Source organism: Rattus norvegicus, chromosome 4, assembly GCF_036323735.1.
Source record: "Rattus norvegicus strain BN/NHsdMcwi chromosome 4, GRCr8, whole genome shotgun sequence".
NCBI classification, from domain to species: domain Eukaryota; kingdom Metazoa; phylum Chordata; class Mammalia; order Rodentia; family Muridae; genus Rattus; species Rattus norvegicus.
The window spans coordinates 118,874,291-118,892,147 of record NC_086022.1 but is presented as its reverse complement, the minus strand read 5'-3'; the positions used below and the strand labels follow the sequence as shown (position 1 = coordinate 118,892,147).

The 17,857-nt window shown below is 39.3% G+C and overlaps 1 protein-coding gene across 3 annotated transcripts in view; it reads left to right on the top strand.

The window, feature by feature from the left end:
- Exoc6b (exocyst complex component 6B) overlaps positions 1–17,857 on the top strand; it is a 455,447-nt gene that overhangs the window by 215,578 nt on the left and 222,012 nt on the right. For all 3 annotated transcript variants that reach the window (NM_001109246.2, XM_063286527.1, XM_063286526.1), the window contains 2 exon segments: positions 5,026–5,160; positions 17,455–17,634. In NM_001109246.2, the coding sequence (NP_001102716.1) occupies positions 5,026–5,160; positions 17,455–17,634 (315 nt within the window).

Sequence of the window (17,857 nt, the reverse complement as noted above, 5' to 3'; positions counted from 1 at the left end):
CTTTGTTAACTCTGTCTTCATAATGATTCTTTTCCCAGAAACAATTGGTTTAATTATCTTGTTCTAACAGAGGCAGACATTTTATAGTTCTGGTTAGAACTGGTTTGGTGTTACAGAGCACTCAAGTGACAGGAACATATTGAAAATATACAACTCAGCATCTTCCTTCAACATGTCAGTCATCCAGAGTGTAAAACTCCAAGTAAGCCTGTCACTAGCCTGCCTGATCTTGCTTTGGGACCACATGATTTTGCTCCTCTCTCTTTCTTTATGCTCTGTCCCTGTCCTCTTTTCTCTCTGGCCTTCTTGCCGCTTTCCTGGCTTCTTCACTTCCACTTGCTGCCTACTCCCGTTCAGTTGTAGCCCCGCTGGTCCTTGGGGTCTCGGAGCATGGTAATACCTAGTTGACTCAGCAGGTGCATGAGCTGCTGCTTCCAGGTCTGTAGGCAAAGCGACTGATGACTTTGCACGAATGCCTTTACCCAGACTTCTCGGCTTCTGCTGCTGCCTCTCTGCTCAGTAGTGTATTCCTAGGAAATGGCTTAGCTTGATGTTGAAATGGGGACAACGACAAAATGTTTCATTGGATTCCTTTAGGATCAGTGAGCATAGTGTTGGACCATAGAGAACACCAGTACATATTGGTTGTTGTACTAATCATTCTTGGCATGCAAAGAGTGCTTCTCAGGTCTGGTAGGTAGGTTGTTTGTTTTACATAGAAGAAACCAAACAATTTGAGCAGGATGTCCTACTATGTCATATCAAATGTGTTGATATCATGTTTTATTCTTAGTTACTGAGTACATACTGTACTGGGTGCTTTAGTATTTATTATTTGGAATGCGTCAGTACGTATCCACACTGATGTTAGTATCTCTGTTTTGAGCTAAAAGACAGTGAACATGAGTAATTTTAATCTTCACATCAGTAATTAGTTCAACATAAGTTTTGGGATATAATTTGAAAGGGGAATTTTTTCTAAAGGAAAACTGAAATAAACTTTGCTTGTCCTCTTTTCGTTACTGGAACAAGTAAAATCAAAGGCTGGTCCTAGCAGCCTTAACAAAAGGAGGCTTCTACCCATCCTCAGTGGGTCAGTCAAAGGTACAGAGAAAGGACATTAATTCAGTGTGGCCATATTGGGACGAGGAGCAAGTAGACTAGTGACTTCCTCGTTCATCTTTGGGGTCCTGACATGTATGCACAGCTAAGCTGTGCAGTCGAGATGTGGTCCTACTCATCACTGAGCTCCAGGCTCTCCTGAAGGAAGTCTCAAGTTGTCAGATTCCATGAAATTTCTTTCTAGGAGATAATTTACCCCTCTGTCTGGTACCAGCTTTTTTCTTCCCTAGCATGTAGTTACTGGGGAGAAATTCTAATTCTTTGAGGTCCATTATCTGAATAGTCTGATAGCCAAAAGGAAGATACACATGTCTCCCTTTAGAATATCTTTCCTCCTTCCAGGATGGGTACATTTTCACAATTAATTAATTTAAAATACTGTAACTATCCTGGCAGCAATGGTGAACATGTAAGGTACTAGGACCAGAGGTATGCTTGTAGGTCACAGCGAATATACAGACTTGGAGCTGTGGTTATAGCAACAAAGCAGCCTCTGCTTTGGTTTTCTTTTTGTCATTTACACATAAAACTAGATAGCTGTGTCCTATTATGTCTCGCACAGCATATATCTCCCACCCCTGTTCCCAACAACAGGCAGAGTGCTCACGTTAGTTATGATAAGATACTTTATATTCAACTCAGAAACTTTAATGACACCGTGGAGATTGGAACTAGTAGTCCAGTTATTATGGTATTTTAGTTGTTTGGGTCTTAGAGATGCATAAACTTAATAGTGGATAGAGCTTTGTGAGCCTGCTGGGATGAGAAAGATAAAATCCATATAGTCTTAGGTTAATTCATTCTTATGAATGAGACTAGTGTTGCTGTTATTTTTTGGTTGTTGTCACCATACAGATTTTGCAGCTGGGAGTCATTAAACTATGTGACTTCTCACCTTATGTATAGCTTTGGGTCAACCAAGAAATTTTACGGTGGTAAATTCTCCACTTCTAGAGATAAGACAAAAGCAGATCTAAGAGAAATAGGTGCATATAGTAGTTTATACTTGAGAACTTAAACCTGTTAGACATTAGGGGTGATGATGTTTATGATGGCCACAGTTTTTCCCAAAGTTGTACAGAATACTTGCAGTAGTACCTTGGGTCCCTTGGGGATGTATAGGAAGATCTGGGGCAGTGATTCCCACAGGGCACTCTGTGTTGTATCTCTCTGACTGTGTGACTGTGGTCCCCACAGGGCTCTGTCTCACACTTATTCTCATACCAGCAAGAATAAATGGAAAAACTGCTTGTTCCTAGTGGATTTGTTTTATTTATTTTCCTTAAGTGAAGTTTTGTTGTTGGTGGTGATGGTGATGGTGGTGGTGGTAGTGGTGGTGGTGGTGGTGATGATGGTGGTGATGGTGGTGATGGTGGTGGTGGTGATGGTGGTGGTGGTGGTGGTGGTGGTGGTGGTGATGGTGGTGGTGGTGGTGGTGGTGGTGGTGGTGATGGTGGTGATGGTGGTGGTGGTGGTGGTGGTGGTGATGGTGGTGGTGGTGGTGGTGGTGGTGGTGGTGATGGTGGTGGTGGTGATGATGGTGGTGGTGGTGGTGGTGATGGTGGTGGTGGTGGTGGTGGTGGTGGTGATGGTGGTGGTGGTGGTGGTGATGGTGGTGATGGTGGTGGTGGTGATGGTGGTGGTGGTGGTGATGGTGGTGATGGTGGTGGTGGTGATGGTGGTGGTGGTGGTGGTGATGGTGGTGGTGGTGGTGGTGGTGGTGATGGTGGTGATGGTGGTGGTGGTGGTGGTGGTGATGGTGGTGGTGGTGATGATGGTGGTGGTGGTGGTGGTGATGGTGGTGGTGATGGTGGTGGTGGTGGTGGTGATGATGGTGGTGGTGGTGGTGGTGGTGGTGGTGGTGGTGATGGTGGTGGTGTTGGTGTTGGTGCTGGTTTGTTGTTGTTGTTGTTTGTTTGTTTTTGGAGACAGGGCCTTGCTATGTAGCCAAGGCTAGACCCACATTCTCAGGTTCATGCTTCAGGCTCCTTCCTGATTGATTATTACTAAAGTGACTTCTGTCATTTTGTTGTAAGAGTTGCTGTTTACACCATATTTTTTCTTGGCTAGATTGCTCACATAGGGCTTCATATCAGAAAGAATGAATATCTGGTCTATTGTTAATTCCGTGCCCTTGAAACAGTGTCTAGGGGAGTTTGGAATGTGAGTTGGGTTTAATGATACCATGGAAGGAGCTCAGACTCTGATGACAGTCTGTATCTCAGAGTGCTTCATTTTAGTTCAAAGTTATCTTCCAAAGCCTCTCCCTTACGAGGGCTTTTGATGGTGTCGTTCAGGAGTGGAGCTCCTCAGACCTCATTAATAGGCAGTATTTCCTGTGAAAATGACATGGCATGTGTTACAATCCTGGAATGTTTTAATAGTCTATTCTGTGCTTGGCAGTGAAACACTTGAAGAGTGACTGACAGCCCACTCATGCAATTCATGGTGATCTCTTGTGTTGACAGATCTTTTTAAAGTCGTGATAAATTGCTACTGTGCCCAGCATAGCTGCCTCCTTTTTCGTTTTTTTAAACTGCCAAAATCCTGCAAAACAGAACAATTTTCTTTTTGACTGCCACTGTTTTTTTTTATTTCTATAGCATGACATGATTCCTCTTATTATTAGAATTTCTTTTGATAGACAGAATGTGTTCCTTATAGGTAATGCTGATTTTAAAATGTAAGTCTCTAGTTCTCCACTTTAACAGCCTTGCCACCATCCACCTTTCTTCCCTTTCATCCATTTTGAAGGACAGTTGGAAGCTAATGTTTTTCAGGGGAGGGTGCCTTTTTCTTTAGTGATGTAAATACCAGTAAGTTACCCTTGCTCCAGTAAATTACCTCCCACCTAACCTGGCAAGAAATACAAATTAAACTCAGTGGGTCACAGACAAAGATGTGGAAGTGGGCAGGAGCTTCTTGGAAGGAAGGGCTCCAGTTAAAGAAGGAGATGGTGGGATTGAAGGGAAGAAAATCCCTACAATATATTATGTAATTGTGTGAAATTCAAACAATGTAGATAAGTCTTTTGAAGAAAGATTTGATTTAGGTGATTTTTATGTTAGTGTGAATTTGTTCCTTTAAAAGAGAAAGAGGACTAAGCATCCCCTCGTCACTGAGCCACGCCTGTAGCTCCAGATGAGACTCTTTTTAAGGATCTTCTGTATATGAAGAGGAAAACTCTAATAATAGCAAAGTATTTAATGTTTATAGTGACTTTCTGGCTTAGAGGTTATTATGTACATTTTTTATCTGAGAAAACAGACTGATAATATTGGGAAAACTTTTGTCAAGATCAAGGATTTTGTTTTTTCTGCCTTCTCTGTTCAAGTTCTTTCTCTTAGGAACTAAGGGAGTGTGTTGGCCTTTCACAATCGAGGGTCACGTGTCTGTGTTCCTCAGGCCTAATTCTGAAATATCTGCTGCTTTTTCGGCTTTGCTTTTTGCTTTACTGAATGTTGACTCATTTGATTAATTTGGCAATTTGGCAATTTATGTTTCTTTGTAGGGTCTATGATTAAGACTAGTGGCTTTGTTTGTTTTTGTTTTGTTTTGTTTTTCAGATAGGGTTTGTCTGTGTCGCCTTGATATCCTGGCACTGTGTCTTTTGTACCAGACTGGCCTCCAATTCATAGATCCACCTGCCTCTGCCTCCTGAGTGCTCGCTCAAAGGTGGCTCACCACCACGTGAGAGAGGCCCTTTTTAAAATAAAAGAATATACTTACAAGTGTCACTTTAAATGGGGAAATAGATGTTCCTGGAGGTTTGGGGTACGCTCTTGGAGGAGGCTTCCTGTAAGGTAGCCTATGGAGCAACCTGCTGACAGCTCAGGAACTTCCTGAGCCACCACCCATGTGTGAATACCTGAATGATCATTGGACATGCTTACTGTTTTCTAGCTTGTCCAGATTATCATCAATACAACACACCTGGAGAAGTCCTGTAAATACCTAGAGGAATTCATCACCAATATCACTAATGTCCTTCCAGAGACGGTCCACACCACCAAGCTTTATGGTACCACAACTTTCAAGGTAAGAACGTGTCAGCATAAGTGATTCCCGTTGGCACAGTGCATGGACACAGTCTGGGCCGTCTCACCAGGTTCCAAAGGATGATATTTATGACAAGCTTTTGAGAGTAAGGAATAGTTTCGTTTGGTCTCCATTTTTTAGAAAACAAATTTAAACACCAGGGTGATATGTGTGTGTAAACAGCCACATAATATGGTGTTAAAACAACCACAAAATTATGATTACATTATCAGGATAGTGTGGCTGACAAGAATATCGACTGCAATGTTTATTTAATAACTCTTCTTTCCAGGTCTAGCTTTTTAAATCTTAAATTTTAGTGACAAATCCTTACCCCCAATAGTTAGCTATTTTTTTAGTTATAAGTCCAGCACTCTTTTTCTCTGTCAGAGAAAATGACATTTTTGTAAACAAAGGGAAGATTAATGGTAGATGAGTTTCCAGAGCATAAGCACCCACTCTTAGAAGAATCCCATGCATCTTAATAAAATCCTGTATATTATCATGTGAAGATTTTCGTGGATATTAATCAGAAAAATGTTGCAGTTTTAGCAAGAAAGAGTGAGTTGATATATAAATGAACCTGAGTGGAGACCAGGCTGGTTGTGTAGCTTTGGCTTATCTGGAATTCTGTATTGACCAGGCTGGCTTCAAACTCGGAGTTTCTGCTTGCTTCCTCCTTTTCAGTAGCTGGGGTTAAAGGACAGCACCAGACACCAGGTGTGGTTTGAGTTTTGTTATTATGTGATTGTCGTAGTTTTAAAAACATGTTCTGTGACAGTCACAAATCCCCAAATGGTGACAATTAGACACATAGGTAGAGTTTCAACTTATGTCCCCTGTTTTTTCCCCTTTTCTACCCTTTATCCTTTCTGTTTGTTGGTACCATCTCTCAAAAATAGCCATCAAAGAAGAAATCAGATTTGATCCACTTGGTGATTAAAGTGTATGGCAGACGGACTTTTAGAAGAACTTAACCATTTGCTATTATAGGAAGTATGTGCATTGTTGAACATAACTCATTCTTTCCATCTCTATGACAGAATGAGGTTTTCACAAGAGGACCCTAGCATGCTTCACATTACCAATAAGATTACTTAAGAAAGTTCTTTATCTAAGTTTATGCCATTCCTTTCATACTGCTTATGAGTGTCTGATTATAACAGCCATGATACCCATGGGCGGTAGGTTTCCCAGTCCTCACAGCTAATCCACACACATCCTCCCAGAAGCTTAGGTCATCACTGTATTACACTTTGACAGTGTGAGTGGTGGTATTGTCCCACTGCAGTACTTAGGAAATAATGGTAAGATCGCAATGATGCACAACTTCAGGATGAGCCCTGGTTTCTATTTTGAATAGTTTCAAACTGCTTTGGATTGAATTCAGACGTAAGGAAAGCAGAGACACAGAACAGTGATGACTTTATTACTGATGAATTTTTAGTGAAGATTCAGCTAATAAAGAGGCCTTCAGGAGACTGTCTTTCAAGTGGGGAAAATGCTGGATCTACTAATAATCTCTCAACCTGTCCCCTTTGTAAAATTTCAGTGACTTTTCCTCATTATGGTTTGAAATTTGTTTTTTTAAGGATTTGTGGTATTGTGTTGTTCTGGGTTTTAGAAAGGAACTTTTTATTTGTTTTTAAGATAGTGTGTCACATGCTAACCCACATTATCCTAAAATTCACTGTGTAGTCCAGCCTGGCCTCAGATGGTAGGTAACTGTACCGCCTCTGCCTTCTGAATGCTCAGAGTATGTGTGTGAGCTCCCAAGCCCAGATAGCTCTAGCATTTAGAGTGCTGAGGGGAAGAGAGCAAGTAGTAGGCCTGAGTGCTGAGTAGCCAGTCTCTCAGCCGCTGAGCAGAGGAGTATTGCAGGGGACATTAAAGGTCAGACTTGCACTGCTTTTGATGGGAAACATTGATTCCTCAAAGCATGTTGAAAGCTTATTTTTACCAGGGCTATTTCAGACGAGCCAACCCAGAATTCAGTGTAAACAGGGCTGCAAGGAAAGACCCATGTTGGGTGTTTTCCTAAGCTACTGTTTCCTGAAACCTTTTCCTTGCAGATGGAAACCTTTATGCTGGAAAAGAGAGACACATTCAGAAGGTCTTCAAGGTGTTTTCTCAGAGTTCCCTCTTGTTTCTTCTGCCATGAGTGACATAATCCAGCTGGCATGTTTGTCTGCCTTTCCCTGCTCAGAAAGTTCCTCTGTCTGTTTTAAAATAGAGACCAAAACGATTTACTAATTCACCTCATCATAAGTACTCTTTCTACATCTACCGTGTGACAATCTGTTATGTCAGAGAGAGAAAAAGGCCCAGGGACGCAGAGACTGCCAGCTTCTGTGAAGAGCTGCAGTGCACAGATGACTTCAGTCCATTGTCTAGCTAGCAGGTTTTAATAAAGCTCTGTGTATCTAATAGTCTTATCAGACTGAACAAGATAAGTCTCTCTTGGTTTTATGGAGCTTATATACTAATGAACTAATAGGAAGATTAGCTAGAGCTATGAACTGGGGTGTAGGGCTGGGGTGATGACCTCAAACCATATTCAGACCCGGAACCACTTCAATTTCTATAGATGTGTATTCCCAGAAAAGGGGATAGTAAGACAGTGGGTTCAGGCACATTCAGGTACGGTAAGGGGTCTATTTAGCAGTGTTACATCAATCACTGGTAAATGTATGAAGAGTTCCTGTGGTAAGAAGCCAGGCAATGTCTGCCCCTGTTGGACATAATAAATGCTGTAGTTCTTAATCTGAAGTTAGATAGGAAGTTTCTAATTTGGGGCTGTAGTGTGGTGCTCTGATTTATCTTTGAATGAAATAATGGGTGTCATGTCATTGTAAATTAGTAAGAGTGGAAGGTGGTAGTTAGGTGGGAGGCCACTGAAATAGTCCAGGTAAACAATAATGCTTATGTGGAGTAGTAGACTTAGAAGTAGAGAAATGGTTTGAAGACAGACATGGCAGGTTTTTGAAAGAAAGAAAGAAAGTAACCAAAGGTAATCCTAAGATTTTTGAACTTAGTGAACTCTTGATTGGTAGTAATAGGCACTGAGAAGAGGAATGCCACTTTAAAATTTTAATGAAAATATAATTATATCATTTCCCCCTCACTTTTCTCTCTTCTGTCTCTCCCATGTGCAGCCCATCCCCAAATTCATGGCATCCTCTTCTTTAGCTATTGTTGCACATGTACACACACACACACACACACACACACACACACACACACACACACGCACGCATAAATACTTACCATGCCTACATGTATGTTTCTAGGGCTACCCACTTGGTTTTTGATAATAACTTAGAAGGCTTATCCCTAGGGAAGACTAATTCTCTCTTAGCAGTTACTAGTTGTTTGTTGGACTTAGAGTTAGGGGTGGGGCCCATGAAATTTCCCCCACATGCAGGGGGATGGCCACCAGTGTTAGAATTATTCAGGTCTTGTTGAGGCAGCTGCTTTATTGAGATGCCATGGATCTACCATGGATACACCTGCCATAAGAGGAAGGCACCTAGAGAGTAGAGTTCCTGGTCTTCTAGTTCATAGGATCTTTCTGCCTCCTCCCCTTCAGCAGGATTTGGGGTCAGTTCTCTGCATCTTGACTAGCTGTGGATTTCTGTAATGGTCTTCTATTGCAAAACAGAATCTTTTTTGATGAGGAATGTGAGCTACACTTGACTGTAGGTATAGGGATATGAATTTAGAATGCAGTTAGGGATTGATAATGCCTTAATAAAGTGGTAATAGTAGTATCTCATCCAAGATTTACAATCATACTAGCCACATATAGTTGGCCATGTTCACAGTACCACACATGATTTCACTCCTGTTTAGTGGGCCTTAAGTCCAATTACACAGTTGTCAGTTACAGACAGTATTGCATCTTTAGGGATACCTTGCCATGTTGAATATAGCTTTGGTTCATAGGTGTCATTGCTGGGTAGGTACTGATTGCTTTCCTCCTGTAGCCATTTCAATATCACTCCCTGGTACTAAGAAACATCAGAGAACATCTTTTGTTCCTACAGAGAAGAGAATAAGACATTTGAGAAATGATAAGGTTAAAATGCATACTTGGTTAGTGCTAGAAAATTACTTAAAATTATCTCTTGCTTTCAAACAGCTAATGAGAGAGATGTAAGTATTTGGAGAGATTATAAAAGCATATATGTGTGGATATCAGTTTATAGTAAATTTATATTTGTAAGCTAGAAATTCAAGAAGCAGAAATAAGTATGGATACCATTGAACTCAATGGCACCATTAACCAGCTAAGTAACTAACATTTATAGGGAATGTTGTCTATCACTAATGACTCCTAAACTTATACAGAGCTCTGACCAAGACCCTCAAACACGAGTTAGTAAAAACCAGTGAAATAGAAATCAAAACTAAACTCACTCTTGAAACATAGAATCAAACCAATTAACAGTAACGAAGTATAGTTTGAAAACTCATATATATTTGAAAATTAAAGAACATATTCCAAGAAAAGGGGTTACAGACAAATTCCTGAAAGGAATTTTAAAACATTGTAGTTGAAGGTAAAGTGAAGATGTACATCACCCAAATAATACAGATCTTCCCCAAACTTGTATCATACAGAGAAAGTATCATGTGTAAGGACAGTTGGAACATTAAACATTCATTAGAAATTTTTATTACATTAGATATAAGAAGAGCTTCTTAAATCCATCTAATACAAGCTAAACAAATAGACCATGCAAATAAGATCAGAAGCAAATAGATATGAAAACCAGTATTGGAAATCAGCAAAATCAAAAGTTGACCCTTTGGCAGAAATGAAATAAGATAATTAAATTTTGAATCTGGCTAACCAAGAGATAAGTAGAAAAAACCACAAGTTGCTAATGAAAGTGCTGATCTTAACCCATTTTCATTAAGACAATAATAAAGGAATATTGTAAAGAATTCTTTTGAAAATTGACAAAATACAGATCACTTTCGGAGGGAAAACTGCTTCAGCCAGCTTTTCATTATCACCACAAAACCCCTGATGTAATCATCTGACAAGAGGAAAGGTGGGACAACTTCATGTCCATCCTTAGTCCCAGAACTAAGAGGTAGAAACAAGAATGGTGAAGATCTGCAGGTCACCCTTAGTGACATGGTGACTGTGAGGCCAGACTGGACTCCATGAAAATGGATATGAAAAAAGAATTACAACAACAAACTACAACAATCAAAAGAGAAAAAAATTGATTTTGTTTTTAATTTGTGTCTGTCTGTCTGTCTGTCTTTCTGTGTATCTGCATGTGAATGCAGATATCCTCACAGGCCAGAGGGAACACTGGAATCCCTGGAGCTGGAGTTAGAGATCTACCTGACATGGTTCTCAGAATGAACTCTGGTTCTGATGAAAAGTAGCAAGTGCTTTTAACCACAGAGTCATCTCCCTATTGTCAAAAGAGGTTTATTTTAGCTTATACTGTGGGAGGTTTCAGTCCTTAACCCATTGGCTTAAATGCTTTGGGCTTGTGGCCTGGCACAATACATATACAGAGTGCAAAAATTTGGGGAAGAGGCTGCCTGCTCCAGGGTGACTGGAAAGAAAATAAAAATGATGCAAGAAGGATCCAGGGTCTTCATATCCTCTTCAAAAATATGCCTCCAATGATGTAATTTCTTCCAGTTAACTCCATCTCCTCAAGAGTCTTCCTTTCCACAATAGTTCTCAAAATTGAGAACCAAACCTTTAATGTGCGATTAGGGGAAGATCTTTATTATGAACGTTCTATCATTACTCATACTTGGTGAAGTAGATAATCTAACTGCCTTTACCTCTTAGAGAAACTGGTAGCCTGATATTGAACACAGCTGGATGAAATGGGCAGTTAATTCTGTGAACAATTAAGGATATTTTATATCCATTTTTTAACAATGTGTTTCTAGAAAGTTATAGCAGAGAGTCTTATCAGTTTCATTTTATGAGTTCCAGTTGTTGCAAACATGAACAAAATCTTCATAAACTAGCAGGTGTGTTATGGTCAAGGCCTGCTTACTGTAGGTTCACCCCAGGTGGATCAGCACTCAGTCAGCAGTCAGTGAAAGTCACCATATCAGACTCAAAAAGAAAAGCTATATAAGTAGGTAAAGAAAAAGTCATTTATGCTAAATTCTCAAACAAAAATCAAGACAGAGATGGGGCACTTCTCCCTCATTGAAAATATCTATAAAACTTGCACAGATAATGGCAAGTTTAATGGTGAGAAGCCAGATGTTTTCCTGCTAAGATCATGAACAAAGAAGCATAGCTTCCCTCCGTTTCCACTTCTCTACATTATCTAACAACACAAGACAAGGAGAGCTGCTGTGTGGAGAGGGAAGAAGAAATAAAACTGTTTCTAAATAGCACAAGCGACTGTAGAAAATCTTAAGGAAATAACAGAACAATGAAAAGAACTAATTGCACTAAGGTTCAGGATACAGGTTTGCATAAAAGCCAGTTCCTAGTCTTTGTATTTTTAGTGACCAACTAAAGTTTAAAGTTTGAAAAACAACAATCACAATTCTATTTATATTAATAATCAGAAGTAAAACTACAGTACGTATTAGTGTAACAAAATATACTATATACTATATAAAGTATATAGTATACTTTATATATATTTTTTATAGTATACAAAATATACTATATACTATATAAAGATACAGAAATATAATTTTGGCCAGAAAGTCAAGTAGTAAAGTAAAGTAGACTAAAACTAGGTATGTACGTAGGTATTCAATTGAAAGATAAAAGACAATGTAGTGGAGTTTATTTTTCACCAAGTGATGCTGGGCATCTGTGAAAACAGCAAAAGCTACATGAGTCTCAGATGCAGAATTTACATCTATTATTAACATTAACTGAAAATATAAATTCTGAACATAAAATGCACAATTCTACAACCCTTTGTAAATATCTTAAGATGAAACTTAGGTGTCCTTGTATTTGGCAGTGCCTTTTTTTTTTACAGTTTTATTTTGATTATTTTTAAGTGTGTGTGTGTGTGTGTGTGTGTGTGTGTGTGTGTGTGTGTGTGTGTGTGTGTGTGTATGTGAGTGAATGCCACACATATATACATGCCTTTGGAGGCTAGAAGAAAGTGTCAGGTTCCCGAGAGATGGGGCTAAAGATGATTGTGAGTTACCCATGTGGATGCTATAAACCATCTCATATCATCTGGAAGATCAGCCAGTACACAGCCTTCTTTGCAGTCCCACATTTAACAACTTTCTAGATACAATAAAAGATAAATTAGATTTTACTAATAATGAAAACTTTTAAACTGGATTTACAAGTGCATGCCCATAATCCCAGCATTCCAGAGGGCAATGCAAGAGAATGGCTGAGAGTTTCAGGTCATCTTGGGTTACATAGTGAGTGTGAGACTGCATTTATTTTCCAGCCATCTCAAAATAAGACAAACATAAAATTTATGCTCTGAGAAAGACACTGTTTAAAGGGGAAAAAAGACAACAAACAGCTTGAAAGAAAATGTTTTTGAAACATGGTTATTAATCAAGAACTTGTATCTGAAGTACAGAAAAATAATGTAACATCGGCAAGTAGAACCAAAAACATCTACTAAGTGTGCAGGAGAAATGGCTCAGCAGTTAAGAACACTTGCTCTTCTTGGAGAGGACCTAGGTTTGGTTCACTAGAATTCCAGGGGACTGACACCCTCTTCTGGTTCCACAGTAATGGCTGTGATACACCTGTAGACAGACAGATAGAGATACAAAATAAATAAATCTTTTTAAAACACATTGAAATGATCAAATGTAATGAACAAATTCATCACCAAAAAAAATCTCCAGATGACAATATTAATCTGATTAGATATTCTGCATTGGGCCATTAGAAAATTATAAATTTAAATACCTTGAAATACCTTACACACCTAGCATCGTCAAGTTCCGATAATGCCAACCTGTGTCATCATTTTGCAAGACATTTCTTTTCCAAGCTACAAAGCTAAACAGTCTTATGTGAGTTGCAGCTGTAGCCCTTGCTTAATATTACTTCAGTGTGTTGAAACTATTGTTGCAACAATATGGAAAAACTTAATTTCTGTTTTACTCTTCTTCATGATTGTCCAAAATGGGGATGCAACCTGGAAATCATGTGACTATGACAATTTATGATAGACTTATCTAATAAAGCAATATTCAGTGTTGACAAGGAAAGAACTCGATATATAAAGATGTGCAGAATGAAAGAAGCAAATCTAAAAGGGCTGCGTACGGTATGTTTCCAGATAGTTGTCATGAAGAAGTGTAACAGGCCGTGGTGCTGATGCAGGACTGTGATCCGAGCTCAGAAGCTCAGCACCGTCATTAAGTTGAGATGACGGTTTGCACTCGTAACTCTACTGCAACAGCACCACAGACAAGCAGATCTCGGGAGTGCTGACTAGAGCTCTGGGTTCAAATTTTAAAAATGATTTCAAGATATAAATAAAATGCCTGATACTATAAAACAATTAGAAGAAACTAAAGTAGCTGTATCTTGTGCAGAGGTTTTAGAAGTGACCATAAAAGTACAGGCAACAATATTGAAAATAAGCAAAAGAAGGTGCTCAAAACTGAACATAGTCTTCTTAGCTTACAGAAAGTTTCCAGGGGTAAGACACTGCCCAAAGCATTGAGAAAATATTGTTCTCGGCTGTGTGGTACCAATAAGAAAGCCATCAATACTCAAATTTTGTGAAACATTCAAAACTCTACATGGTAGTAAAACTAATGAACCAATTTAAAAATGAGCTGAAGAATTTCATTAAAAAAAATAGATGGCTAATAAAACTATGACTAATGCCAAACCTTGCTATCATGAGAGAAAGGCAAATCAAAATACAATGATATATCACCTTGACCTGGTCAAATACATGTTATAAGTAATACAAATGATGAGAATATATACAAAGGTAAAGTTTAGCTGTTAGGGAGAAGCAATGTGGAAGATCCTTAAAACTTAAAAGTATAAAATCTGCATGGTTTAGTAATTGTGTTGCATGTTCTTCCATCTCTGGTCTCCATAGCCAAGATGAGGAGTCAACTCACCATTGATCAGTGGATGTTTGGAAAGAGAAATGTGGTGTGGAATAGAGTATATTGCCTTATGAAAGAAGGCATTTTTTTTACGATTTTAGCATCTTTGATAATCCTGGAAGATATTGTGTTAACTAGTGGTCAGAATGTAGAAGAATGCAAATTGATCCATTCTTATCTCCTTGTACAAAGCTCAAGTCCAAATGGATCAAGGACATCCACATAAAACCAGATACATTGACACTAATAGAAGAGCAAGTGGGGAAGAGCCTCAAACACATGGGCACTGCGAAAATTTCCTGAAATGGTTTGTGCTCTACTTATGCTCTAAGATCAACAATAAACAAATTGGACGTCATAAAATTGCAAAGCTTCTGTAAGGCAAAGTACACCATCAATAGAAAAACACACTAACCAACAGATTAGGAAAAGATCTTTACCAATCCTACATCTGATAAAGGGCCAATATCCAATATATACAAAGAATTCAAGAAGTTAGACTCCAGAGATACACCCAAAAGATGCTCCAACATATAATAAGGACACATGCTCTACTATGTTCATAGTAGCCTTATTTATAATAGCCAGAAGCTGGAAAGAACTCAAATGCCCTTCAGCAGAGGAATGGATGCAGAAAATGTGGTACATCAACACAATGGAGTACTACTCACCTATTAAAAACAATGACTTCATGAAATTCTTAGGCAAATGGATGGAACTAGAGAATGTCATCCTGAGTGAGGTAACCAAATCACAAAAGAACACACATGATATACACTCACTGATAATTGGATATTAGCCAGAAGATTGGAATTCACAATATACAATATACAATTCACAGACCACATAAAGCTCAAGAAGAAAGACCAAAGTGTGGATGCTTCAGTACTTCTTAGAAGGAGGAATAAAATACTCACAGGAGGAAATATAGAGACAAAATGTAGAGCAGAGACTGAAGGAAAGGCCTTCCAGACACTGCCACAAATGGGGATCTATTATACATGCAGTCACCAAACCCAGACATTATTGGGGATGCCAAGATGTACATGCTGTCAGGAGCCTGATATAGCTGTTTCCTGAGAGGCTCTGCCAGAGCCTGACAAATACAGGTGTGGATGCTTTCAGCCAACCATTGGACTGAGAACATGGTCCCCAATGGAGGAGTTAGAGAAAGGACTGAGGTAGCTGAAGGGGTTTGCAACCCTATAGGTAGAACAACAATATCAACCAACCAGATACTCCAGAGCTTCCAGGAACTAAACCACCAACCAAAGAGTATACATGGATTGACCCATGAATCCAGCTGCATATGTAGCAGAGGATGGGCCTTGTAGGACATCAATGGGTAGAGAAGCCCGTGGTCCTATGAAGGCTTGATGTCACAGTGTAGGGAAATGCCAGGGCAGGGTGACAGGAGGGAATGGGTGGATGTGAGGCGCAGGGTGGGGTGGGGCGGGGATCACTTTCATGGAAGCAAGAGTTGGGGGGATGGGAAAGGGAGTTTCCTGAGGGAAAACTGGTGATAATATATGAAATGCAGGTAAAGAAAATATCTAATAAACAAGTGAAGAAAAAAAAGAAAAATATTGCATGATATTAATTCCATATTGAATCTAAAAAAATTGAATAAACTAAGTAAAGCAGAACATGGCCTCTGAAAACTTTGATCATAGTTAAGCCATTTTGGTCAAAGCACAGAAAAATTTTAAGCAGTTCAAGAACTCATTCTACAGTAGGTACAATAATTAATAAATGTATCTTGAAAACTTCTGGAAGTATCGTATTAAAAGTTTTCACCATTATATTACCAAATATTTACAATAATGCATGCCATTCTGAACTGGATTTGGGCATGCCAATTTGCTCATTATGTTACCACACTCACTGTGCTCTCTACACAATCAACATACCACGTTGAAGATTACAGATATGTGTGATTTGGTCATTTAATACATTTGAAAGCACTCTTTATGCAAGTCAGTACTGTCTTTGACTATAAACTCAAAATTATGCATACTTTAATTAAAGAAAAAATAAAAAGATAATAAGTTAAAGACAGATTTAACAGTTAGAAATCACAGAATTGTGACCATGAAGGAAAGATTCCAGGCTTTTAGATTTCTGCCTCTGTCTGAAAAGAACAGGTGAATAGCATGGAAAATTCTAAGTCCACGTCTCAGCCTTATGCTTTCAACATTTCTGGGGGTCAGAGTTGTCCCTGAAGCAGTCGGGTTTGTGGACCATGAAGTGGAATGTATTGTGAGTAGATCTGTGTTGAAGACCGACTTGGAAACCATAGGAAATAATTAAATTACTCAGAGAAGTTGAGAAGATTTGAGACAGATGAATACAAGCCCTGGGTGAGCCATACAGAGAAGGATGAGAGGGAGATTAAGGTAGAGTTCAGGAGACATGAGACCAGCTCCGACTGAAAGATGCGCATTAGATGTGGCAGCAAGTTGTTTATGGCGTCTTTAAGATTAGTGTCCTGATGGTTCTGTCCGCAATGCATTTTCCTTTCCCTAGAAAAGCAAGTTCAACGATGCTACTAAAGACTTCAGTAAGGGAGTGTGTAAATGAATCTCTTATACCGGGCAACACACACATATGCGACTTAGGAACTCTTTAGTGCTGTCTTGGCATCTTTTCTAGAATTGTGCTGTATAGGACATTTCTTATGGTACATGTATATTAGCCTTTGAACAAGTCTTATGATGAAGAAAGCATAGAGCTTTGGTGGTCACCAGCGAGAGCACATTAAGTTACAACCTAGGCACATTTACAAGCAGCTGAAGGAACCGGAGGATGTAGGACGCTTAGGAATATAGAAGGAGCCTTTTTGGAGTCACAGAGAGTCAAAGGGGAATCCGGTTCTTAGGGTAAATTTACTTTTTAACAGAAATGAGAAAATTAAAGGAAATAGATAACAGGGTGTATATGAATAGATTTTCCTAATTTAGTGAAGAAAAAGAATAGCTTTTCTTGCAGAGCATTCCACCATCCCCTCAGAAGGAGGGGGGGGGGGCAATATAGTGAACACATGTCAAAAAAATTGATTAGGAAAGATTCTGTTTTGCTTTGTGAAAGAGAAGTGTTCTGGAAGCTGATGTGATTCAACACTCAGAGCTGTGTTACTAAGTGAGCATAGACAAGTGGTGGCTCCATGACATAAGTGCTTGCCTTTTTCATCCCCGCCATATAAATTTATATATTATTTCACAGGATGCTAGACATGCAGCTGAAGAAGAGATATATACAAACTTAAATCAGAAGATTGACCAGTTTCTGCAGCTGGCTGACTACGACTGGATGACAGGGGAGCTGGACAACAAAGCTAGTGATTACCTGGTGGACCTCATTGCCTTCCTTCGGAGTACGTTTGCTGTATTCACACACCTTCCTGTAAGTGATGCCTGCTTTTATTATTCCCTTCAAAGTAGGAAACCCATGCCTTAAGCTATAGCTTTATTAAAGTCCTCGTTCCTGATCTCAGTTGCCCGCAACCTCTTTAATGTCCTCTAGTGGCTGTGTAAACCCTCCATGGATTCTGAAACCTTCCATGTCATTCGTTTTCAAAGATTCTGCAGTTTCTCTATACTCTCAGGTCTTCCTTCAGAGTTCAAAG